The 20,421-nt window shown below is 47.9% G+C and overlaps 1 protein-coding gene across 2 annotated transcripts in view; it reads right to left on the reverse strand.

The window, feature by feature from the left end:
- The window catches only part of CSMD2 (CUB and Sushi multiple domains 2), a 483,560-nt gene that overhangs the window by 118,927 nt on the left and 344,212 nt on the right, over positions 1-20,421 (reverse strand). For both annotated transcript variants that reach the window (XM_087820831.1, XM_087820830.1), the window contains exons 21-25: positions 20,095-20,283; positions 14,396-14,565; positions 6,104-6,260; positions 4,180-4,371; positions 604-730 (exon numbers count right to left, since the gene is read on the reverse strand). In XM_087820831.1, the coding sequence (XP_087676957.1) occupies positions 604-730; positions 4,180-4,371; positions 6,104-6,260; positions 14,396-14,565; positions 20,095-20,283 (835 nt within the window). The remainder of the gene's footprint in view (positions 1-603; positions 731-4,179; positions 4,372-6,103; positions 6,261-14,395; positions 14,566-20,094; positions 20,284-20,421) is intronic.

A 20,421-nucleotide genomic window follows, 5' to 3' on the forward strand; every position in this document is an offset into this window, starting at 1 on the left:
CTTTGCAATTCCCCTCTACAACCCTAAACCATAAGAATTTTTGTCCTCAATCTATGGATGAAGAAACTCAGACCAAGGAAGGGAAGCGATCTGGGCTCATAGAGCTACAAGCTGACTTACTGCTGTCAGAGCAATAACCACAGAACCACCGTTAAATACTGACTATGTCCCAAGTACTGTGCTGAGCACAAGGCACATAACTTCTAAGTGCTTTATCCTGAGAAGCCGGCAATATAACCACAGTACAGAAGGAGACAGTAAGGCTCAGAGGGTAAAGGACTTAGCCAAGGTCATGCAAACAGGAAGCGGCGGGGCTGGGATTCAAACTGGGCTTTGCATTACGCCAAGCCTGTGCCCTCAGTTGCTCTGCCCTAACTGTGCCATCTAGACCAGAGTTGGGCGAACTTGGATGGCAGCTGTGTGAGGCTGAGCCTGGCCTTTCTAGGTTCTTCATGGGCCAAGCCCAAGCCTGGGATCACAATGGCCACTGTCGATCACAAGGGCTTCCAGGTGATGGGGGCAGGACCAGCTACTAGCTGAGTGGCCTGGGGATGGCTCCCCTGGACAACTGGCAACGGTCACTTTGCCAGCCTGGACACTTACCCAATGGTGCAGCCGGCATCGGCCTCGATGGTCCAGATGCAGTTGAGATTGTGATCGTATGGAGCTGGATAGCCAGGTGACAGCACCTGCCCCGACACCTCTCCTTTCACTGTCCCTCCACACTCAGCTGAAAGAAATCCCAAAAGAGTGAGAGTGAGCTTCATGGGGTGGCCTGTGCTGCCAGCGATGACTTGGTGCTTCCTCTTGTCTATGTCCCCGAGTCCCTCCCATTCATTCCAGGTGGCTGAGCTCTGCACAGAGACTATCCCTGGATGGGACTTGTATTCAGAATCTACAAAGAACTCCTACAACTCAACAATGAAAGGACAAACAATCCAATTCAAAAATGCGCAAAGGATTTGAATAACAGACATTTCTGCAAAGAAGCACCTGAAGAGGTATTTATCATCAGCAGTCATTAGGGAAATGCGAATTAAAATCACAATCAGATACCACTCCATACCTACAAGGATGGCTAAAGTGAAAGAGACAGACACTAACAAGTGTAGGTGAGGATGAGGGGAAACTGGAACCCTCATCCATAGCTGGCGAGAATGGAAAATGGTGCAGCCACTTTGGAAAACAGTTTCATAGTTCCTTAAAATGCTCCATGTAGTTTCCATATGACTCCAGCCATTCCGCTCTTAGATATATACACAAATGAAAACATGTTCATACAAAAACTTGTTCCCAAATGATCACAGCAGCACCAGTCATAATAACCCCAAACTGGAAACAACCCACATGTCCATCAACTGATCAATGGAAAACAAATGTGGTGCATGCATATGGTGCACGAACAGATTTTATCACAGCACGTGCAGCGTGCTATTATCATGTCCATCTCCTTCACACGACTAAGCTCTGTGGCAGCAGAAACCTCATCTTACTCATGTTTGCACACCAAGTGCCTAGTATGGTGTCTGGCACATGAAAGATGTTTTCATAAATGTTTATTGAATGAATAGACGGGTGGATGATGAAATGAATGAAAAAAGCTTATTGCTTCCCAGGCAAATTACTATAAAGGTCTAAATCGAGGCAGAATGGAAGTTAAGGGGAGGAGACTTATTGCAAAGCTTTTCAGGAAAGGGAATGACTGATGCACAAGATCCTGGAAGGAACAGAAGATGGGGTGAAAGTCACAAAGGGAGGACCGATCTTCACCTGTTGCTACAAAGGACCCATTAAACGCCATGGCGGGACATGGGATCAGTGAGCCAGGGCTGGGGAGGGGGCCCTCTGTCAGTGAGCCTGCTCAGGAGACCAGATTCTCTGCTCAAGCCTCAGCTGGAGTCCTCCCTCTGTGGCGCTATTGGGACGGGAGGCGCTAACGCGGCTAAAAGACGCAGGGCTGGATGGGCCCATAGCAGGAAGCAGGGTGGGGAGAGAGAGATGGACCCTAAGTTGTGGACAGGAAGCCTGTCTGGCCCCACATACAGAGGAGGTAGCTAAAACGGTGGCAGGAAATGACCCATGTCCTTGGCTAAAGCCTCTTTCCATGATATTCCAGATGGAGAAGCCCCTGGGCCTTGGAGAAAGTGTCTGGAGGGGCAGCACTTCCTAAGGACACGCTGCTGCCTTTCTCACGGGTCACCTTCTCCGAGGACCGGCAGGTGGGCAGCAGAGGCCCAGTGGCCGGCCTGCAGCAGATTCACCACCAAGACCACTGGATTCTACTCTTCCCAGTTCCCCTTCTTCCCCTCCTAGAGCCCTGGCTGCTCCCATCATTGAAGCAAACATCTGGATGTTTAAGTTATAGCAGTCATTGCTGGCAGCCTGCGATAAAGACTAAACAACGTGATGTGTGTAAAAATACACACCCACAATCCCAAATACACAGCCTCACTCCCCAGAGTGGGCCCTAGGGAGTCTCAGCGGGGAAGGCCTCTGAGATTCAAAGTATAAATACTCTCACCAGCACTGCCTGAGTGGGTCCTTGAAGTTCAGTCCGACTGGCAACTCTGATAATTCAAAAGAACCTACAGTGCATCCTTCCTGCAGAGCAAATGACTGTCTTTCAGGGAGATTCATCGCCTCTCCTTCACATCTCGCTCGCTCCGGCTTGCCCATGGCATCCCACCAGTGTCTGTGTGTGCATGTGTCTCCCTCGCTGGCCTGGGACCTGCCCTCCTCTCTTCCTAGGGCCTAGTGCAGAGCCTGGCACATGAGTGAAAGGAGGGAATAAAGACAGAGATGGGCATGACTGCAGACTGATTCAGCCTGAAACACAGAGGAAGACTCTAGAGGCCACGGAGAAGCCACTATCCTGGCCTGGCGGATGTAAAGTCCTCGCCTTGCCTTTGGACACTGCTGTCTAACAGTGTTGAAGCTCCTGTTAAAATGTACTGGTCTAGGGGAACAGAATATTGGCCGTTAACACTTCCTGCCATGCTGGTCTGCACTGCCTGCCAGCCCTCACACGTGCCCAGGGGGAAGGGCCCCCTCCCCACCCCACTATGCCTGCTGGTGAATTCTCACCCATCTTTCAAAGTCTCAACAGAGACATCATCTCCTATGCAAACCTTTCTCACGCCCTCCAACACTCTGCACATTGCTCTTTTTACAGAGCTTATCCTGTATTATTAACGATCTGTTTATGTGTCTGTTCTTGCTAGAGTATGGGCTCCCCCAGGGCAGGGAGGTGCTTTTTTCTTTATTTTTGTTTTTCTCTGCCTCCGCACATGCTCAAAGGTATGGTGGCACCAATTCTGTCACACAGCTCTTGGTAGGCACTTAAATGCTTTCCCAGTGAGAGTTTTGTTCTTATGAGATTAGCCAGTGCCGCAGACACACTGAGGTTGTGGGACACGGGGACAGGGATGGAGAAGGGGGCAGGCCTGGTGTTTGGGGGTGGGGAGCAGGACATAGCAGTGTGTGGGAATCCTGGTCAGCAGGGAGGGTAGTGTGCAGGGAGCTGGGTGGTGAAAGCGGAAAGGCCAGACAGACAGAATGATGCATTTTGTCAGCTTCACACTTCTACCTGGATCAGACTTCCCTTGTCCTGTGGCACACAGATAAAGCTTCCCGAGAGCCTCTGCTGACACTCTGGGAGCACTACAGCAGGGGTGGGGAACGTCAGGCTGGCGGGCCGTCTGGTCTGGCCCTGCCAAGGCAACTGCTGGTGGGACTTGAAATTCAATAAATCTAGGAGTTTTATAGCTAATTTTTAAGTTGATAATTTTGTATGGCTTGAGAATGATGTTATAAATATCCAAATGGCCCTTGGCAGAAAAAAGGTTCCCTACTGCTGCACTATGGGCTTCAGGAGATGCTAGTTCACTGTTCTAGTCTTTTCTAAGAGTGAGGTAGAAGATGGTTCATGACCTTACCCTTTCTTTCAACATCCCCTAGAAAAGGAAGCTCGAGCCCTTTTTTGCCAGTAGAGAAACAGAGGCCCAGCGTGACCCAGAGACTCATTTGAGTCTTGGTGTTGCAGGAACCCCTGGGACCTGGGCAAAAGCTCCACCTCCTCTTTTCTAATCCACTCTCCTCCCTCTTCTCTGACCCCAGCATTACGATTCTGACGGTGTGACTTGCTAAATGTGCGACACTGGCAAGCAAGAGGCCTCTTACCGACACAGGTGGGGAGAGGCCGGTCCCAGGTCCTGCGCTCTCCGCTCAGGCACAGCAGCTCCTCGCTGCCCCGAAGGCTGTACCCAGGGTCACAGCCGAAGGACACAGAACTCCCTGCGAAATGGCCTCCGTCATGAACCTTGTAGCCGAACTGGGGGGTTCCTGGGTCCTCACATTTGATGAGTTCAAAACCTGGTGAGGCAAGAAAAGACAGGGTGAGCAAGACCCGTCGGGCAGAATCCACACGCCTTCAGGGCCCGTTTCCTTGAGGGAGCCACGGGCACGCGTCCAGGTTCTGATGGACTCTGCTCAGGGCCGTCGTGTTGCTGTGCTCAGGTGAGGGTGTATTACGTGGTACTCGTTCCCCCGATGCTATATGGAAATGGTCTTCGTTATTGCTCCCAGGATAGCTCTGCATTGTTTTCAGGCACAGGGTTTGAACTTCCCATTTCTTGTTTGCCCCCATAGCATGCTGCTAGTGGGAGCTGTTCTTTCAACTGTGTTCACGGAGACCTTCTGATGGGATAGTGTAATGTGGAAAAGTCACTTTAACTGTACGTTTCAAACCTCAATTATGTCCTGCTTACATGCGCTCTACAGAAAAGGCCGGCGAAGGAGACCTTCGCAGAGCTCCTATGATGCGGTGCCTCCCGCGCTGTCTCTCATTTGTTATTAACAGGAGTCTTACAGGAAGGTATAATTATGTGCATTTTACAACTGAGAACATCGACTTAGGAAGGTTAAATACATTGTTCCAAAGTCATGCAATCTCGGATGACAGAAGTGGAACTCGAAGATGACTCTACTTAACCCTCTCCCACGGATCCACCCGCTGTGACAGGCCTGACCCCTCCGCCAGCCGGCCAAGAGCCCAGGGAGACGGAGCTTGAGTGGAGTCACTGGATGTGTTTTCTCTAACAGACTTATTGAGAAATAATTCACACGCTAAACATCCACCCTCTAAAGTGTACAATCGAGTATCTTCAGCACTTCAGAGAGCTGTGCGCCGGTCGAGACAATCGACAGCAGGGCATTCCCATCACCTCAAAGAGAAGCCCATCCACACGCCATCCACACTCCCCTCAACCCTCAGCCCCGGGCAGCCCTGGTTTTCTTTCTGTCTCGGTGGCTTCGCCCACTCTGGACAGTTCCTGTAAATGGATCGTGTAACGCGTGGCCTTTGGTGACCTTTACCGAGCATTGTGCTCTCGTGGTCCACCGTGTTGAAGCATGAACCCGCACTTCAGCCTCTGTAGCAGCCACACAGGCCCCAACACATGCTATTTATTCACTCACAGGCGGATGGGTACTCACGGGATTTAAAATAGTCTCTAAAAGCGCATTTCTTTGTATCTACTGGGCAAGTAGAAGCTCAAATAAATGAAAAAAATGGCAGGAAAACCAAAGCACAGGGATGCGACCCCCAAGGACTCCAGGTATGCCTACAAACCTGGGTGCTTTCCATTTTCAAAATCCCAGGAGAAGAAAGTTAAAATCATGAAAAAAGAGGGAAAGAATCAAGACTCAGCTCTTTAGGGAGTGGTAAAAACAAATGCAATTATACATTAGTGTTGGCACCTTTTTACACTGGGCTGTTGTGAATATTATTTTATAAATGCCGTGAGTAGCAAAGGCTATCTCTGGCAGCTTTAATTAAAAGGCTCGGTGTTTATTATTTTTAAAGTATTAGTGACTAAAAGGTATGCTCTCAACTCAGTTGACCACCAGTTTAAAGCATAGAGCTGTGGTTTAAAAAGTGGCAGCTCTTCCAAATCCCAGGCCCAATGTCTTAAGAGGAAACAAGCAACTAAGCAGGTAGCCAGTTAGAGCAAACCAAACCTCGTCATAAATGAGGACCCAGAGTCCCACCTCCCCACCAAGGGAAGCCCGACTTATTGTCCACTCAGATGCAGGAAAGACTTACTGGAAAACTGCAGCTCAAAGCCCTTGCTGGTGTTCTCGGCGTCGGTGATGAAATCAAGCCACAGGCTGCTGGATGTGCTGTTCAAAGTCACCCCCATCATCTCTGAGCGGCTGAACATCCCCAGCAAACGGGCCGAGTTGTTGTTGCCATCATAGACCTGGACACAGGGGAGACCCCAACCCAGCATCATCAGCATGACCTTATTTTGAACAACAGCCTCTCGCCCCACAGCCCACATCCCCAGAGTTCAGCAGCGATAACAACTGTTAGGGGCAGTGAGTCACGAGGTGCAAGGGAGATGGCAGAGCGGAGCCAGCAACTGAGCGAGTTACGGGCCCCTCTCGACTCTGCTTGGTGTCAGTTCTGAGCCCAGCCCATCTCAGTGTGGATCCCGTCCCTAGGAACTGACTACTGTTCTAACCTTTCCAGTAAGATCTGCTCTTGTCCCCTCAACCCCCACATGGCACCAGCTTAATCTTCAGCAGCCTGGGGAGGCCAGGTTGGGGCTGGCTGACTGCCTAAGCCATCTGTTTCTGCAGACAGGCACGCCGAAAGCATGTGGCATCTCTGCATCGCTAGACGCTGATCCTGTCCTTTCAGGAGATGAGACACCTGTCCTCCTGCCGGGCCCCACCCCGCTGTGGCAGTGGCCTCAGTCTTGACCACTTCGCTGGACATGGCCCTGGGATCCAGGCAGGATGGAGATGAGATGACCAGTGTGTCACGGTGCCTTTCCCGTTCCCAAGCTCAGCCTCTGCTCCTTCTCTCCTAAAATAAGGGCTCCGGCGAGGGCCTGCTGGGCTTGCCAGGGGTGGAATTGCGCAGGCAGCTGGCTTCCCTGACTCCCATCTGTCCCCTGAACTTCTGAGCACCAGCAAAGTCAACAATCATCAGAATAATGAACTGGCTTCCCAGGTTGCGAGGTTGCTGCTCCTTTCCAGATAATTGTACAAATAACAACAGAAGTTGTGATTGAGTGAGGGACCCCCTGGTGCCTTGGTAAATATCAAAGATGGGATCTATGGGTGGGCGATGAATATTTGTGCATGGCACAGGATGTGGTGCCAGCTGCCAGCAAATTGGAACAATATTTCCATTCTACTATTTATGAGGCAAAGCTTTCTAAAGGAAGCCATCCTTCAAGCTAACAGTGCTGTATGTTAGAGATTTGTTTAGGCCCCCGGGAGCCTCACGTCTGCTTCCACATCCTATGTGCAATGGCTTCATATCACTGATAGATGGAGAGAATTCCGGGTTCCAACATTCACACAGATGGCCCCCGTGCAAAGGGCTTAGCCCACTGCTGCAGCCCAATTGTTATACAAGTGTTTTTACCCATTAAAACTTATATTGGAATGAACTGATCAGGCATTCATCGTCAGTATTTGCTAACATCACAAGAAGAGAGGCAACCAGGTATTATGCACTTGATGGAAGATGCACCACGACCTATGGAGTCATTTTGCTGGAAAAAATTTTTTTTGAATCAGATCAAGCCACTGGGTTCAATTTCTAACTTGCAGGAAATATGGAAGACACAGGAACACATGAAATGATACTCTGGGAATGGGGTCAGCAGATCCAGAACATGAGAAATTCCACTGGACAAATGATCCGACTTCCTTGACAAGTGAATTACAAGTGAGGGGGTAAAAAGAGATACAGAAACCTATAGATTAAAAAAACACACGAGGTAACTAATCCAATGTGTGCACTTTATCTGGATCCTGATTCAAAAACACTGTACATTTAAAAAATATGATGACATTTATGAGATCCTTAGAAACTTGAACACTTACCAGATATATGGTGGTAGTAAGAAATTGTTTTTAATTAATAAAACTATAATGGGAACAGGACTTTTTCCTGATTTTCAAAGCATAATTCATCCCAATTCATTAAGAACAAAAATGTTCTTACTAAGTGTCATTATGATAAAATACTCATTGCAGAAAACTTATAAAACAGAAAAGCCCCAAGGAAAAAAAAGCAGCTTTCAGCGCTCATAACATTTTGGTGACTGTCTTTCTAGGCTTTGTTCTATGCTTTATCTTTCCTTATGCTTATTTATTTTTTAAATAAATACAAGATCAAACTATAGATGCTATATGGTAGCTGCTCTTTCACTTAATATAATGTACATATCTTTCAAATCATTAAATATTTTTTAATGGTATTTAAATAGTTGCAGATATTTCCCAAGCCCCAATATAATTATTCACACACCACTGTGCAGAACGTGTGCCCTGGCACATAAGAGGAATTCAAGAAATGTATGATAAATAAATAAACCAATGTTTTCTTCTAGTATTTTTGTCCTTAAATCCACCTGGATTTATTTTGGCATATGATATAGGAGTCCACCTTTTTTCCCCCGTTTGATTAGCCATTTAACCAAACCCTGCTTGTAAAATTCACCCACCACCCATTCTAAACCTACCATTATCACATGCGTAGTTATATGAACTTGGTTTTGTCTGTCAACTTTCTAGTCTACTGCATTCATCTACTTGCCTATTCCTGTGCATGACCCATACTGTTTTAATTACTGTGGCTTTATAGTATAAACATTCAGTAGGGCACCAAGTGCTCCCTCATTTGCTCTTCTTTTACCTTAAAAAAATATTCTCCCATATTTATTCTTCTAGATACACTCAAAAAGAATTTTCTCAAATTAAAAACAACAAAGCCCTCCCCACAAGAGAAAACAACAACTTGTGTAATTCTGACTAACAATAAATGTATGAATTAAGAAAAAAAAAAAAGCATTTATACAGTATTAAATTTCCCTAGCCACATACACAGTATCTGGCTCCATTTAATCAAGTTTTCTTTTATATCTCTCTGTAAAATTCTCTATTTATTCCTGGATATTTTTATATTTTTGATTGCTATTGGGAACTGGGTGTCTGTATACATTTATATCCTAACAGAATATTGCTTGTATATAAGAAGATTGCTTCGATGGTCTGGTTCATTATTACATACAGGTGATGGGAGCGTCCCCTTGAGAAATCCAGAGGAATCTATGCACACCCGCTACATCTCACCTTCTTCTTTCCCCTCCCATCAGATGTTTTTATTTTTCAGCTCTCTTGACGTGACAAATAAACACTGTATATAATTAAGGTATGCAACTTGATGTTTTGATATACATGTACCATTACATCTGACAGTTCGGCAAGATGGGTGGCTTGAAAATAAATACGCTAAATGGACAGCTTTTCACACACAGTGACAGACAATGCAGCCACTGCTGCTGCGCTCGTGGACTGGAGTTTCTCCAGGACACACACCTAGAACAGAGAGGCTGGGTGCAGGGAAGGCACGTCTCCAGCTTGGTTAGATGTTGTCGGATCGCTTTCCCAAGAGTAATACCAGTTTCATCTCAGTAACAATGATGGTTTTCACCACTTTAGAGCCTCGCCAACACTTCGTGCTTTCTGGCATTTTACTTTTTCCCAATTTGACGGGTGCGAAATGGTACCTCATTTTAATTTGTATGTCCCTGATTATCACTGAGGTTGAGCATCTTGCCATAAGTTTATCAGCAACTGTACTCTGCTCTTCTGTGAATGGCCTGTTCATACCTTTTGTTCATCCATGAACATGAAACCTCACTACATTTATTTTAATGTCCTTCAAAATAAGCTTTTATTTTCTCAGTAAAGATTATGCACATTTTTGGTTAGGCTTATTTCGAGGTGTCTTATTAGTTTTGTTTCTTTTATGAATGAGATCTTCCCCGCCCGCCCCCCCCCCCCGACTATGTTTGAACTGGTTGTAGAAACACCAGCAGCTTTACTGAATTATCTCATTGGTTCTGATAGTTTATCAGTTGACTCTTTTGTATTTTCCAAATAAGAGACATTTTATATATTCCTTTCAAATTTTTATAGCTTCCTTGTTCTTTTTTTCTTCTTTTTGGGGTGGTGGTGGTATAATTACAGTGGCTTGGAGAGGCACTATAATGCTGAATACTATTGGCGACAGGAGAAGTACTAGTCTTAGTCCTGCCTTAACTGGGTATCTTTAGGAAGCTTTGTCATTAAGAATAATGTTTGCTGGAGGTGCAGAAACTTTTTAACAGATGAAGAAAGTTCTGCCCATGGTGGTATGAGGTATTTTTTAAAATCATGGATGACATATAATTTCATTACCTAACATTTTGGGGGCATTGATTGGCAGCATCATGTATTTTCCCCTTCTGTTTATAGGATATTAGGTTGAACCACATGCATGAAATTGCCAATATTCAATCCGTTCTGACCTACAAAAATGGCAATTTCATAGGGTTTGTCCAATAAATAACATCATGAGCTTTCCTAATGACACATCCTCACATTCCTGGAATCAATCCCTCTTAGCCAGTTTTGTCTTAATACCCAGGCAGATTCAATATATTGCATTTAGGAGTTTTAGACCTCTGGTCAAGGTGAGGCTGGCTTAATGGTTTCTGTTCTTACGCTGCCCTTATCCAGCTTGATGCCAGTGTTTCCCCTTGTTCCTCATTTAAATAAAATGAGTTGGGAGATGGATCCCGATGTTTTCCTTTTCTGAGAGAGTTTGGTTATTTCAGGGGCTAATTGCTCCTTGAAGTTGTCAGCTGCAAAATGGTCTAGGCCCGGGGCCTTTGAGGAAGATAAGGGGGAATTCCGATTTATTGGTTTATTCATATTTTTTTCTTGATGTTAGTACTTTTATCTGTAAAAAATTCCATTTCATCTAAGCTTTCAGATAGCTTGGCCTATAGCTGTCCCCAAATATTTTCTTATTATTTTCATAAGCTCTACTATATCTATGACTCTGTTCCTTCTTCCATCCTTAATATTGTCTATTTGTGACTTCTTCATTCCTTGATGCGTCCTGCCAGGTTGTCTATTGCGTTCAAGTTTTCAGAGAAACAGGTGGTTTTGTTGATAACTGCTATTTTTTATTTTTTAGTCACTTCGCCTTTATCTTTAAAAGCACTTTTCTCCTGTTTTCTTTCGATTTATTCTGTTACGCTATTCAAGCCGCCTAAACCCTGACTTATTTTTAACCCAGGTGATATGCCAGAGAGTGAGAGAGGTCTATTAAAATCTCCCGTGGTGACTGTAACTTTATTAAAATTTTCTACATTTCTGCAGTTTTAGTTAATTTATTCACGCTATGTTATTTGGCACATAAAGTTTTACTGTGGATTGGCTGTACATTGTATTAATATAAAAGAATCTTCCTTTTCATTTCCTTATGAGATGTGGAAGAGTCCCTCTAATTTATCTTATAATAAACTAATTTCATTTTTCTGCGGTTCGCCGTCTTCCGTTCATTGCCTCCGCTCCACTTTTAATTGGGAGATCATGTTTTTCATCTCCATTCAATCTTTCCTCATCTCAGATTGCTCTGTTTTCATTATTGCCTGTTTTTGTGCCATCAATATAATATTCCCTCAAATCTTGTTAAGAATACAAATTAGGAGCTGTAAAGTTCTGTTTTCTCCTTTGTTGCTTAGAGGGGCAATTAGCTCTGGCTGCTCAGACAGGTCCCCTCCTCCGGCCCCCTGAACGTTCACACACACCCGGTGATTTTCCTGCCGGGCGCCGCTGCAGAGGGGGGCCGGGGTGCAGCAGTCTGGGGGTGAGCAGGAGAGTTGGCCTCGCGTGTGTGCCTGCGTGTGTGTGTGTGTGTGAGACACAGGGAGGGGGGAGAGAGAGCGATGCATGGCAGCCTCCTCTCTAATGAGCCTGACCACTCTCCTGAGGTACCAGCGCGGCACTGCTCTGCTGTATCTGGCTTGTCAACAAAAGACAAATGACAAACGCCGAACAAAACAGATCCAGAGACATGGAAGCATGCGACAGACTAAGGGAGCGCAGAGCGAAGGGGGCAGGGGGAGGGTAACCTAAGGACTGAGACGCGTATATGCAGAGCCCAGGGACACAGGCAGCGCGGTGGAAGCTGGGGTGCCGAGAGCCAGTGGGGGGGGGCATCTGTGATACTCTCAACGATAAAAATAAATTAAAAGAAAAGACAAATGAAATGCAGAATGTCACGCTGAGAGGGAACTGGCTCTGTACCGTCTCTCAGACCTAGTGAACTTCCAGAGGAGCTGGTGGGACTGACATCCAGTCCCTGCCCACAGTCCTGGGGTGTCCTCTAAGCCAGGGGGCCCCTGCCCACAGTCGTGGGGTGTCCCCTAAGCTAGGGGGCCTTCGACGCGTTTTTCCTTGCGGTTCCTCACTCTAGTCCACGGGCGGATTGCACGCCGCTTGTGTGAACGGCGTGTGACCGGGCCCTGTCTCGGTGCGGGCCCGTTTCTGGGACTCCACTCGCCGGGAACTCCTTCAAGCTGCGTGCGAAGGGCCCCTGCCTAACCGCCGGCGCTGGGCCCGTCCCCGCAGCCGCCTCAGCTGTGCACCTGCCTCGCTGGCTCAGGCGCCCAGCGTCGTCCCGCACGACTGCATTTAGAGGGCCTTCCTGTCTGGCCGATGTCAGGGGCCAAAACAAAAGGAATCTGGCGGTGCTGGGAGACAGCTAGAGTGTGCGTGGGGGCAAGGTTTATGGCATTTATAGTTTTCAAAAGTAAGGAACAGATCAGGGGTCACAAATGCAAGAAAACAGTCATTTCATGGGTGAGAAACAGACTATGTAGACGCTTTGGAGGGTTGGTCAGAAACACCAAGTACCGCATCTTGGGCAGCACACAGGTGGGAGGAGGTGTCAGGTCTCCTTGGTCAGGGATTCAGGGCTGCACTGGGGCTTCTTTGGAGGGACAGGCAAGACCTCGGGGCTAGGAACAAGCCGGTGTTCTGGTAGATGGGCCAATGACATCAAGGCAAAGGCAAGATGCTCTTGGAGGTGACTGGTGCTCTGGGCTCCTTCTGCACACATTTGTGCCGAGGTCCCAGAGTGACAGGTTCAAACAGAAGTCCTGCTCCAGCTCATGGTGCTGCTCGGCGGCTCAGAATCCTATTTGGGAAACTAGAACTAAGAGTTTCTTTTACTTCCAGAACAGTTCTGTACCTACTCATGTCCCAGGTTCTCCTGAGGTGCTCAGATGTTGAAAAGCTTCAGAAGCCAAAGATAGGACCCCAGTCCCCACTGGGCCACTTTGCCACAATCTGTTCTATTTCAGGCATACCCAGTCCCAAAGGATCAACTTCTGGGTACATCCACTTGGGTTCAAGGATAATTACGTAAAAGTGAGAAACACCTTCCAAGCACACACACACATACCCCCTCCTCCTCCAGAGGGTGGGTCAGGAGTATCATCTGTGCATGAAAAGAACAGTACACTCCTCACAGCTAGTTAGAATCCTAAGGGATGGGCACTATTTCATGGTTTCTCTTTGGATTTTCCAGAGTAGTAACCTCTCGGTGCTTCTGATGTCAGGCCTTCTCTGGCTACAGGGAATAAAACCGTATTAGAATGAGCAAAAAAAATGTATTGCCCTAGGATGAAAATGGAGACTCTGTGAGATTTTTCTAATAACCCACTTTAATTAAGGCAGTTCTTTGATAAATTCTCCAGTCAACTCTTTGATTACACACACCCACACACCACACATTATTGGAGATACGTTCTTAATCACACATACAGACACACAAATACAAGCTATGCGTATGCTCAGAGTCTTAACAATTTCATCTCTATGACCCAAGTCCTATCATTTCTTTCTTTTACATGTATCTTAAATCTATTTCCTTTAACCCCACTGCCATCATCATGACACACCAAAGCTACTGAAATAGCCTACTCGTGAACCAAACATGTACTCAAAGCATACACAAGTGCATGTATACACACACACACACAAATACACTGGGACAAGTATGCACAGACACAGATCCCTCAAACCCAATAAATACATAGACACAGATTCACACGCATGTGGAAACATATGCATAAATGTATTTATATCCACTAACATCTCTACTCTAGTGCACACACATACACATATTCTACGATCGCTTCATTATCTGGGTTGATGGTCAGAGTTCACAGAGGAAAACACGACCCATTGGCACCTCCAACTGAGTTTATCAATATTCTTGTTACGCGGTCAGCCATAAGCGATCACATGTGCCCTCGAGAGCAGTCAGCTGCTGAGCAAACCGTAAAGGCACGCTCTGGGGTACTCATATCCCCCTTCTCTTTCGCCTCTCACTTTCTCCCAGGTGAGGGAGGATAATATCTTGGCACTCAGGAGGGAAGAAAAGTTTGGATCATTCACACAGAGATAGGTGAGCGCTGACCACCCTTTTGCGTACGGTGTATAACATACATGCTCGGAAACCTATCAGGGTTACCTTGAGGACATCCCCTTCAGAGAGCTCAAATGCCCGGGCTTTAAGCTGAATGCCCTTCCCCGGCTGTGTCTGGATGGAGTAGATGCATTCGTGGTTGTTATTGTAGCTCGCAGGAAAGTTGGGGGAGAGCAGCGTGCCCTGCGTGCCCGTGACTGAATTCCCACACTCGGCTGTAAAGAGAATCACAATAATCACAGATTAACTCCCATCGGCGACATCCCCCAAACAACTCACAGCGCCGGAGAACCTTACAAAGACGACAAGCTGTTTGCCTCTCTGCCTGCCAAAACGCCTATTTATGTGTCCATTTGCCTGCTTATCAAGGCTTTTTCCTTTTAACACCTGCCCACCTACAATCCTGCTTGGCTTCTCTTTCTCTCCCATTCTGTTTGTCTGTCTCTGCAGAAGCAGCACCAAGCCCGCCGAATACCCTTTGCTTCCACAGCGTAGGGAAGCAGCCGCCCCACACCTGGCCAAGTATCATAGCAACAGGAGGGCCAGGAGGGTGGTGGCAGCCAAGTGAGGAGAGATGAGGCCTTTCTGTACTGGAGGGGAACTGAGAGAGAGAGGACACGATCGGATATGACTGCCAGCGTCTCCTGAGCTTCCCAAGGATCACTTCGGTGATTAGCCACCACAAGCAACCCCACAAGGTAGGCACCATGAGCATCCCTGTTTAAAAGACCAAGAACCTGGTGCTTTGCAATTTAGATCTACTCTCTGGATTCATGGAGAGGCGGAGGCTGAGGGCTCAACCCTGTTGGTTCTGGAATTTAGGGCCCCTGAGGCTCTGGGGAAAGTTGCAGCACTGACCCACTGGAACAGTTTCTTTCAAAGGGCTAATGAGTTCACACCCTCTTCTCAAAAACCTGTCTCTTCTCCTCCAGAATCAGTCATTATTTCCGCATTGTTCCCATAACTTTCTTTATAGCAGTTATTACATTTTACTTGACTTATTTCTATCTCCTCCACCGCACTGAGGATCTTTCAGGGCTGGGTCATAGCGCTAGATCCCCAGTGCCCACTCAGTGCCTGGGCAGGGTGGCCATCAGCGGACAAAAGGGAAAGGGGAGGTAGCTGGAGAACCCTGCAGCCAGCTTCCCAGGGGCTTTAATAATTGTGAAGTCTCTCCCTGTTCTTCCCCCATCACAGCATCTACAATACTGCACCCTGGTTGCTTATTACTGGTCTAGATCTCCCACCCAGACTGCAAGTTACTTGAGCGCCAGGGTCATGCTCAATGAATCCATGATTTTCTAAGGCTCAGCCCAGATCATCTATAAAATAAATATTTGCCAAATGAATGAATGAAGGAATATGGAGTACACAGACCTCAGAAGATGTACAGTCCTAAAAATAATTAGGTTCGGAGGGATATTAAAATATGACTCCAGATGGCAGGTCTGTTTCTTGTCTGGACATATGGATAATTTGGAGAATGTGAATCGTTGAAGCTGGTATAGCAAGTAAGCCGGCTTCCTCTGAATCACCCCCTGGTGTCCCTTTCCTAGGCATAATCCTTGGCAGGAAGCACCCTGAGGTCAACCAATGGGCTACTGATTTGACCATATATTCAATGGAATATGACTCTAAGCCTGGAGCTCTAGGCCAAGGCAATGGAGATGGAGCATGTGATGAGGAACATTCAGAGCTGAGCCTCTCCCAGGCTTAGTTACACCCTGTATGTTCTCTGGTCCTGAAGGCTGCTTCTTAAACCCTTGAAGACAGTGACCATGTCCCACCATGAAGTCCCAACTTTTCCAATGGGCCCTTCCCCCTGGGCTCTTTCCAGTTCAGGACCAGCTTCAGTCTCCTAAGACTTTACGTAAGTCATTACTGTGGACTGAATGTTTTTGTTTCACCCCAGATCCATATGTTGGAGCCCTAATCCCCAGTGTTTGACCGTTGAGAGGTAATTAGGTTTAGATGAGGTCTTGATGGTAGGGCCCTCAGGGTGGGATAAATGTCCTGAGGCAGAGGGAGAGTCCAGCGCCATGTGAGGATACAACAAGAAGGCTGCCATCTGCAGACCCAGAAGCAGGCTCTCACCAGGCACTGGATATGCCAGCACCTTGACCTTGGACTTCCCAGCCTCCAGAACTGTGAGAAATAAATGCTTTTTTAAGCTATCCAATCTACAGTATTTTCTTAGAATAGCCCAAACACACTGAGACAGCCATTGTGTGTGTGGGAGGAGAAATCTAGCTTCCCAGTACTCTAAATTCAGCAACTGGACCAAATGTGCATGATGACTGTGTGAGCTGGGGCATAAAACTAGGTGGACAGAGGTGGACAGGTACCCTGGGGACTGCTGACAATGAAGGTAGATATGCTTTAGAGTGTGTAAATGTTCTGGGTGCCTTCAGATGTTGGTGGGGATTTGGGGAGGGAGTGATGAGGGCTATGCACATTCAGACATTTATCACTGAGCCACATCCCATGGGTGGCTCTCCATCACCTCTGGGGACACAACCCAGTTACCTCCATCTAGGGAGAGGCATGTGGTACAGTGAGGTTAGCATGGAGTTTGGAGGCAGACAGACAACTTATATCAACTCTCTAAACTTCAGCCTTTTCATCTGCCTTCATCTGAATAATAATAGTAATTAATAATACCATCCTCATAAGACTACTAGAAAATAAATGCATGAGATTTGATGACAAAGCAGGTGAGCATGTGGGGAGTGGTTAGCACATAGTAGGCCCTCAACAAGTGTTATTCCTTTTCTTTCCTCATTGATCCCAAGTGAATCTATGCAGCTTACCTGCTTCCACTGGAGGCCTGACTGCCCGAGCTCTGGGACAGGCTGAAACCCCAAGACATTTCTTGGGAAGCAGGTGTTAGCTGCCTGACGTTCACAGCGCCCTCCCTGTTTCCGATGCCTCTTGCCTTCCATCTAGTTCCTAAAAGTTGGCTTCCCTTAAACATGGGCTTTGGCAAATTACTGGATCCCCTTCCTGCCCCTGGTTTCCAGCACAATAGCTATAGGCCCATCTCTGCCAGCAAACCCCTCTCCTCCTCTCCACATGCCCAACACCTTTATAAGGAGGGAAACAGAGTTGAGAGCTTTAGATAGGGCCAGCCACCAGGGCCTGATCCCCTTTCAGGGCCTTGCCCTGGGCACCAGGGAGGGACATGGCACGTGCTTCTGGGAGTTTCCAAAGTAACAGGGGAGATGATTGTGCAGATGCATTGAGAAGCCAAACACGAGCATAAGTGGAAACATGTAAATAAATGTTCTACAGAAACAAACAGTCACATGCCCGGGAAGTGCTGCTGCTGGTTCAGGCATCCGTGACTCCTGTTGGCCTGTCAGAAGAGGGCTTGCTGAGGGCGGGGGCTGTGTCTTATCCATCAGCCTGTGGCTCATGAGGCAGGGGGTTAGGTCTTCTCAATCACAAGGGGGCTCCCAGGGACAGGGCCATGCTCTCTGCGGCAGACTGGGGCCTCTGGGGTCCGGACTGTCGCTTCCACATCAAGCTCAGGGGTCCCCGAGGTCGGGGCTGTGTCACCCCATTACACCATGAATTAGAGCTCAGGGCTGCTCATTTCTTTCTTAGCTGGGGATGTTCCTGGAACTCTGTGTGGCTAAGTCATTCAATTTACACCCACAGTGCACGTGGCGGCTAGGAGCCTCCCCCAGCAGGCATTCCCCTGAGATCTCCAGCCTGAGGTTCTGCGGCAGAGCTGGTGGTTCTAAGAGGTTATTGTAATTGCTGGGTATTAGTAATACCATGTGAAACAAGAAAAATACAATAATGAAAATACTGTGTCATGAACAAACAGTAATTGGAATAATAAGTTAAAGAATGAGTTTATGCAATGAGATCAAGGGCAAAGGCTTAAAGGAGTGTGTGCATTTGTGGTCCTGGATAATCCCATTCAAGCAAAACTCTCCCAGAACCACTTAGCTGAGAATATTTTCCCAGAGAAAAAAAGAGCTGCTAACAGCCAGATACAAACAGAACCTGCACAGGGGGACACGTGTGTGTCTGACTATCTGCCCGGGTTGGGGTGGGCAGATGCTCTGAGGGATGGCAGGAGAAAGGATAAACTCTGGGATTATTTAATTGGTCAAAAATAAAATTCTGCATCTGTTTGTATTACTGTTTCCTTTCTGAGATTATAAAAGGTTATTGGATATTGGTTATCAATAAGTAATGATAAAAAGGGTTACTGGTGAAATGATGATAATGATAGGGCACCTCGTGGCTTATGCAAATGATGTCATCTAATCTGGAATAAAGCCGGTGAGTTGGATACTGCTATCTCCAGCTGGGGCTGAGGCTTGGTGGCCTCACCAAGACCTGATAGCTGCTGAGAGGCAGAGCAGAGACTTGACCTTGAGCCTGAGCAGCCTGAGCCCAGCCCGTCTTGCCAGTCTTTTCACAGCTGTCTTCTGCAGAGCCCCAGGGCTCCATGGAGCTGTCTCTGGCAAGGCTGACCTCCTGGGCCCTCAAGACAATGACTGCGTTCTAGTCAGTGCAGTGTCGCTTTTATTTGTTTGACGTATTGGGGTTTTACGTACTATTTCACTCTAAGCACGAGTTCCATAGCTGATAGTCAGTGTGGTAAGCACTCCACTAACCGTGCCTGTGTGCCACCCAGCCCCGCGCTGTGAGTATTGAGCAAGCAGAGCCATCAACCTTATAAATGACGGACAGTCAGCAACTGTCCCTGGGATCACCCTGTTTCCCCACAACCTCCAGGCCCGGAGCTCTGGCAGGGAGGAGGGCAGGGCCTTGGGTCAGACTCCTGGTTCCGACTCTCTACTCTCATCATCTACTGTTCTCCCTGCTACTTGCTCCAGACTGGCCTCTGAGCTGTCCCCTCAAGGCTCAGGGCCTTGCCACCCTGTTCTGTCTTCTCCCAGATAGCTGAGTGATTAGCTTCCTGAATCCCCTTCGATCTTCTAAAATGTCAGCTCATCAGGGAGGCCTCTGCTGACCACTCTTTTAAAAAGAACAACCTCCAGCACTTCCTAAGCTGACTTAACTTCTCTATAATCCTCAGAGCTGCCCGACGTACTACATAACTATGGGGTTATAGCTTATCTCCCCCACCAGGATGCGAGACCGTGAATGGAGAGGCTGCCTCTGTTTTGCTCACCTCTGCATTCCCAGCACCCAGAAGCCTGCCTGACACGCGTGGGTGGTCTGTAAATGAACCCAGCTCTCGTCTCCTCTCTCCTCGCCAGCTGAATGGATGAAGTCTTTCTAGGGATTCTCAAAAGCAAGCACCTGCCTCAGACTAGTACAAGCGCCCTCTACTCCACCAGACTGGCCTCTCCATGGGCAAAGGTCATAGCTCCTTCCTGAAGCCCGCCCCCCACCAGTGCTCTACCCAGGTTTCTCTGCTAGAGGCATCCTAGGCCTTGGGGATGTGCTAGGGGTGGGAGGCAGGGTACGGAAGCCAATTTCATTTGAGTGCCTTTTATGGGTCCACTTTACAAAGGGCAGGTAGGACTGCGGAACAGCCCACGAAGCAGGTGTTTCCAGCCCCATCCAGAGAGGGAGGCTGGAGCAGAAGGAGGTTAGGTCACCCCAGTCCCACTGCAGGTAACTGTGCTAAGGCAGGCGGTCCTCCAACCCAGGCCTGCTGGGCCCCCGGCCCGTGTGCGTTCCACCACCTCACGCCGATTGACTAAGGCTGGGCCCACCCCATTAGTGAAGCAAAATGAAAGCACGTGACCACCTACCAACACACCTTGGCAGAGGCGAGCTCCACAGGCGCCGTCTGCCCCCCAGGCACGTGATGCGGGCTGTGCCCTCCAGACGGTACCCGGGGAAGCAGGAGAAGGTCAAGGTGTCGCCTACACCAAACTGTAAGCCCTTCCGGATGCTGTAGGCGGGGACCTCGGGCTCCTCGCAGGGCTCCAAGTCGTACTCTGGAAGGGCAGCAGGAGAGCGGGGGTCAGAGACAGAAGACGAAAACGCCAGGCAGAGAAGATACAGAGATAAAGACAGATGGAGGCACAGAGCACGCACACACCGATCCGCAAAGGGCAAAGGGCAAAGAGGAGAGA

The sequence above is a fragment of the Miniopterus natalensis genome, chromosome 9, assembly GCF_054644295.1.
Source record: "Miniopterus natalensis isolate mMinNat1 chromosome 9, mMinNat1.hap1, whole genome shotgun sequence".
NCBI classification, from domain to species: Eukaryota; Metazoa; Chordata; class Mammalia; order Chiroptera; family Miniopteridae; genus Miniopterus; species Miniopterus natalensis.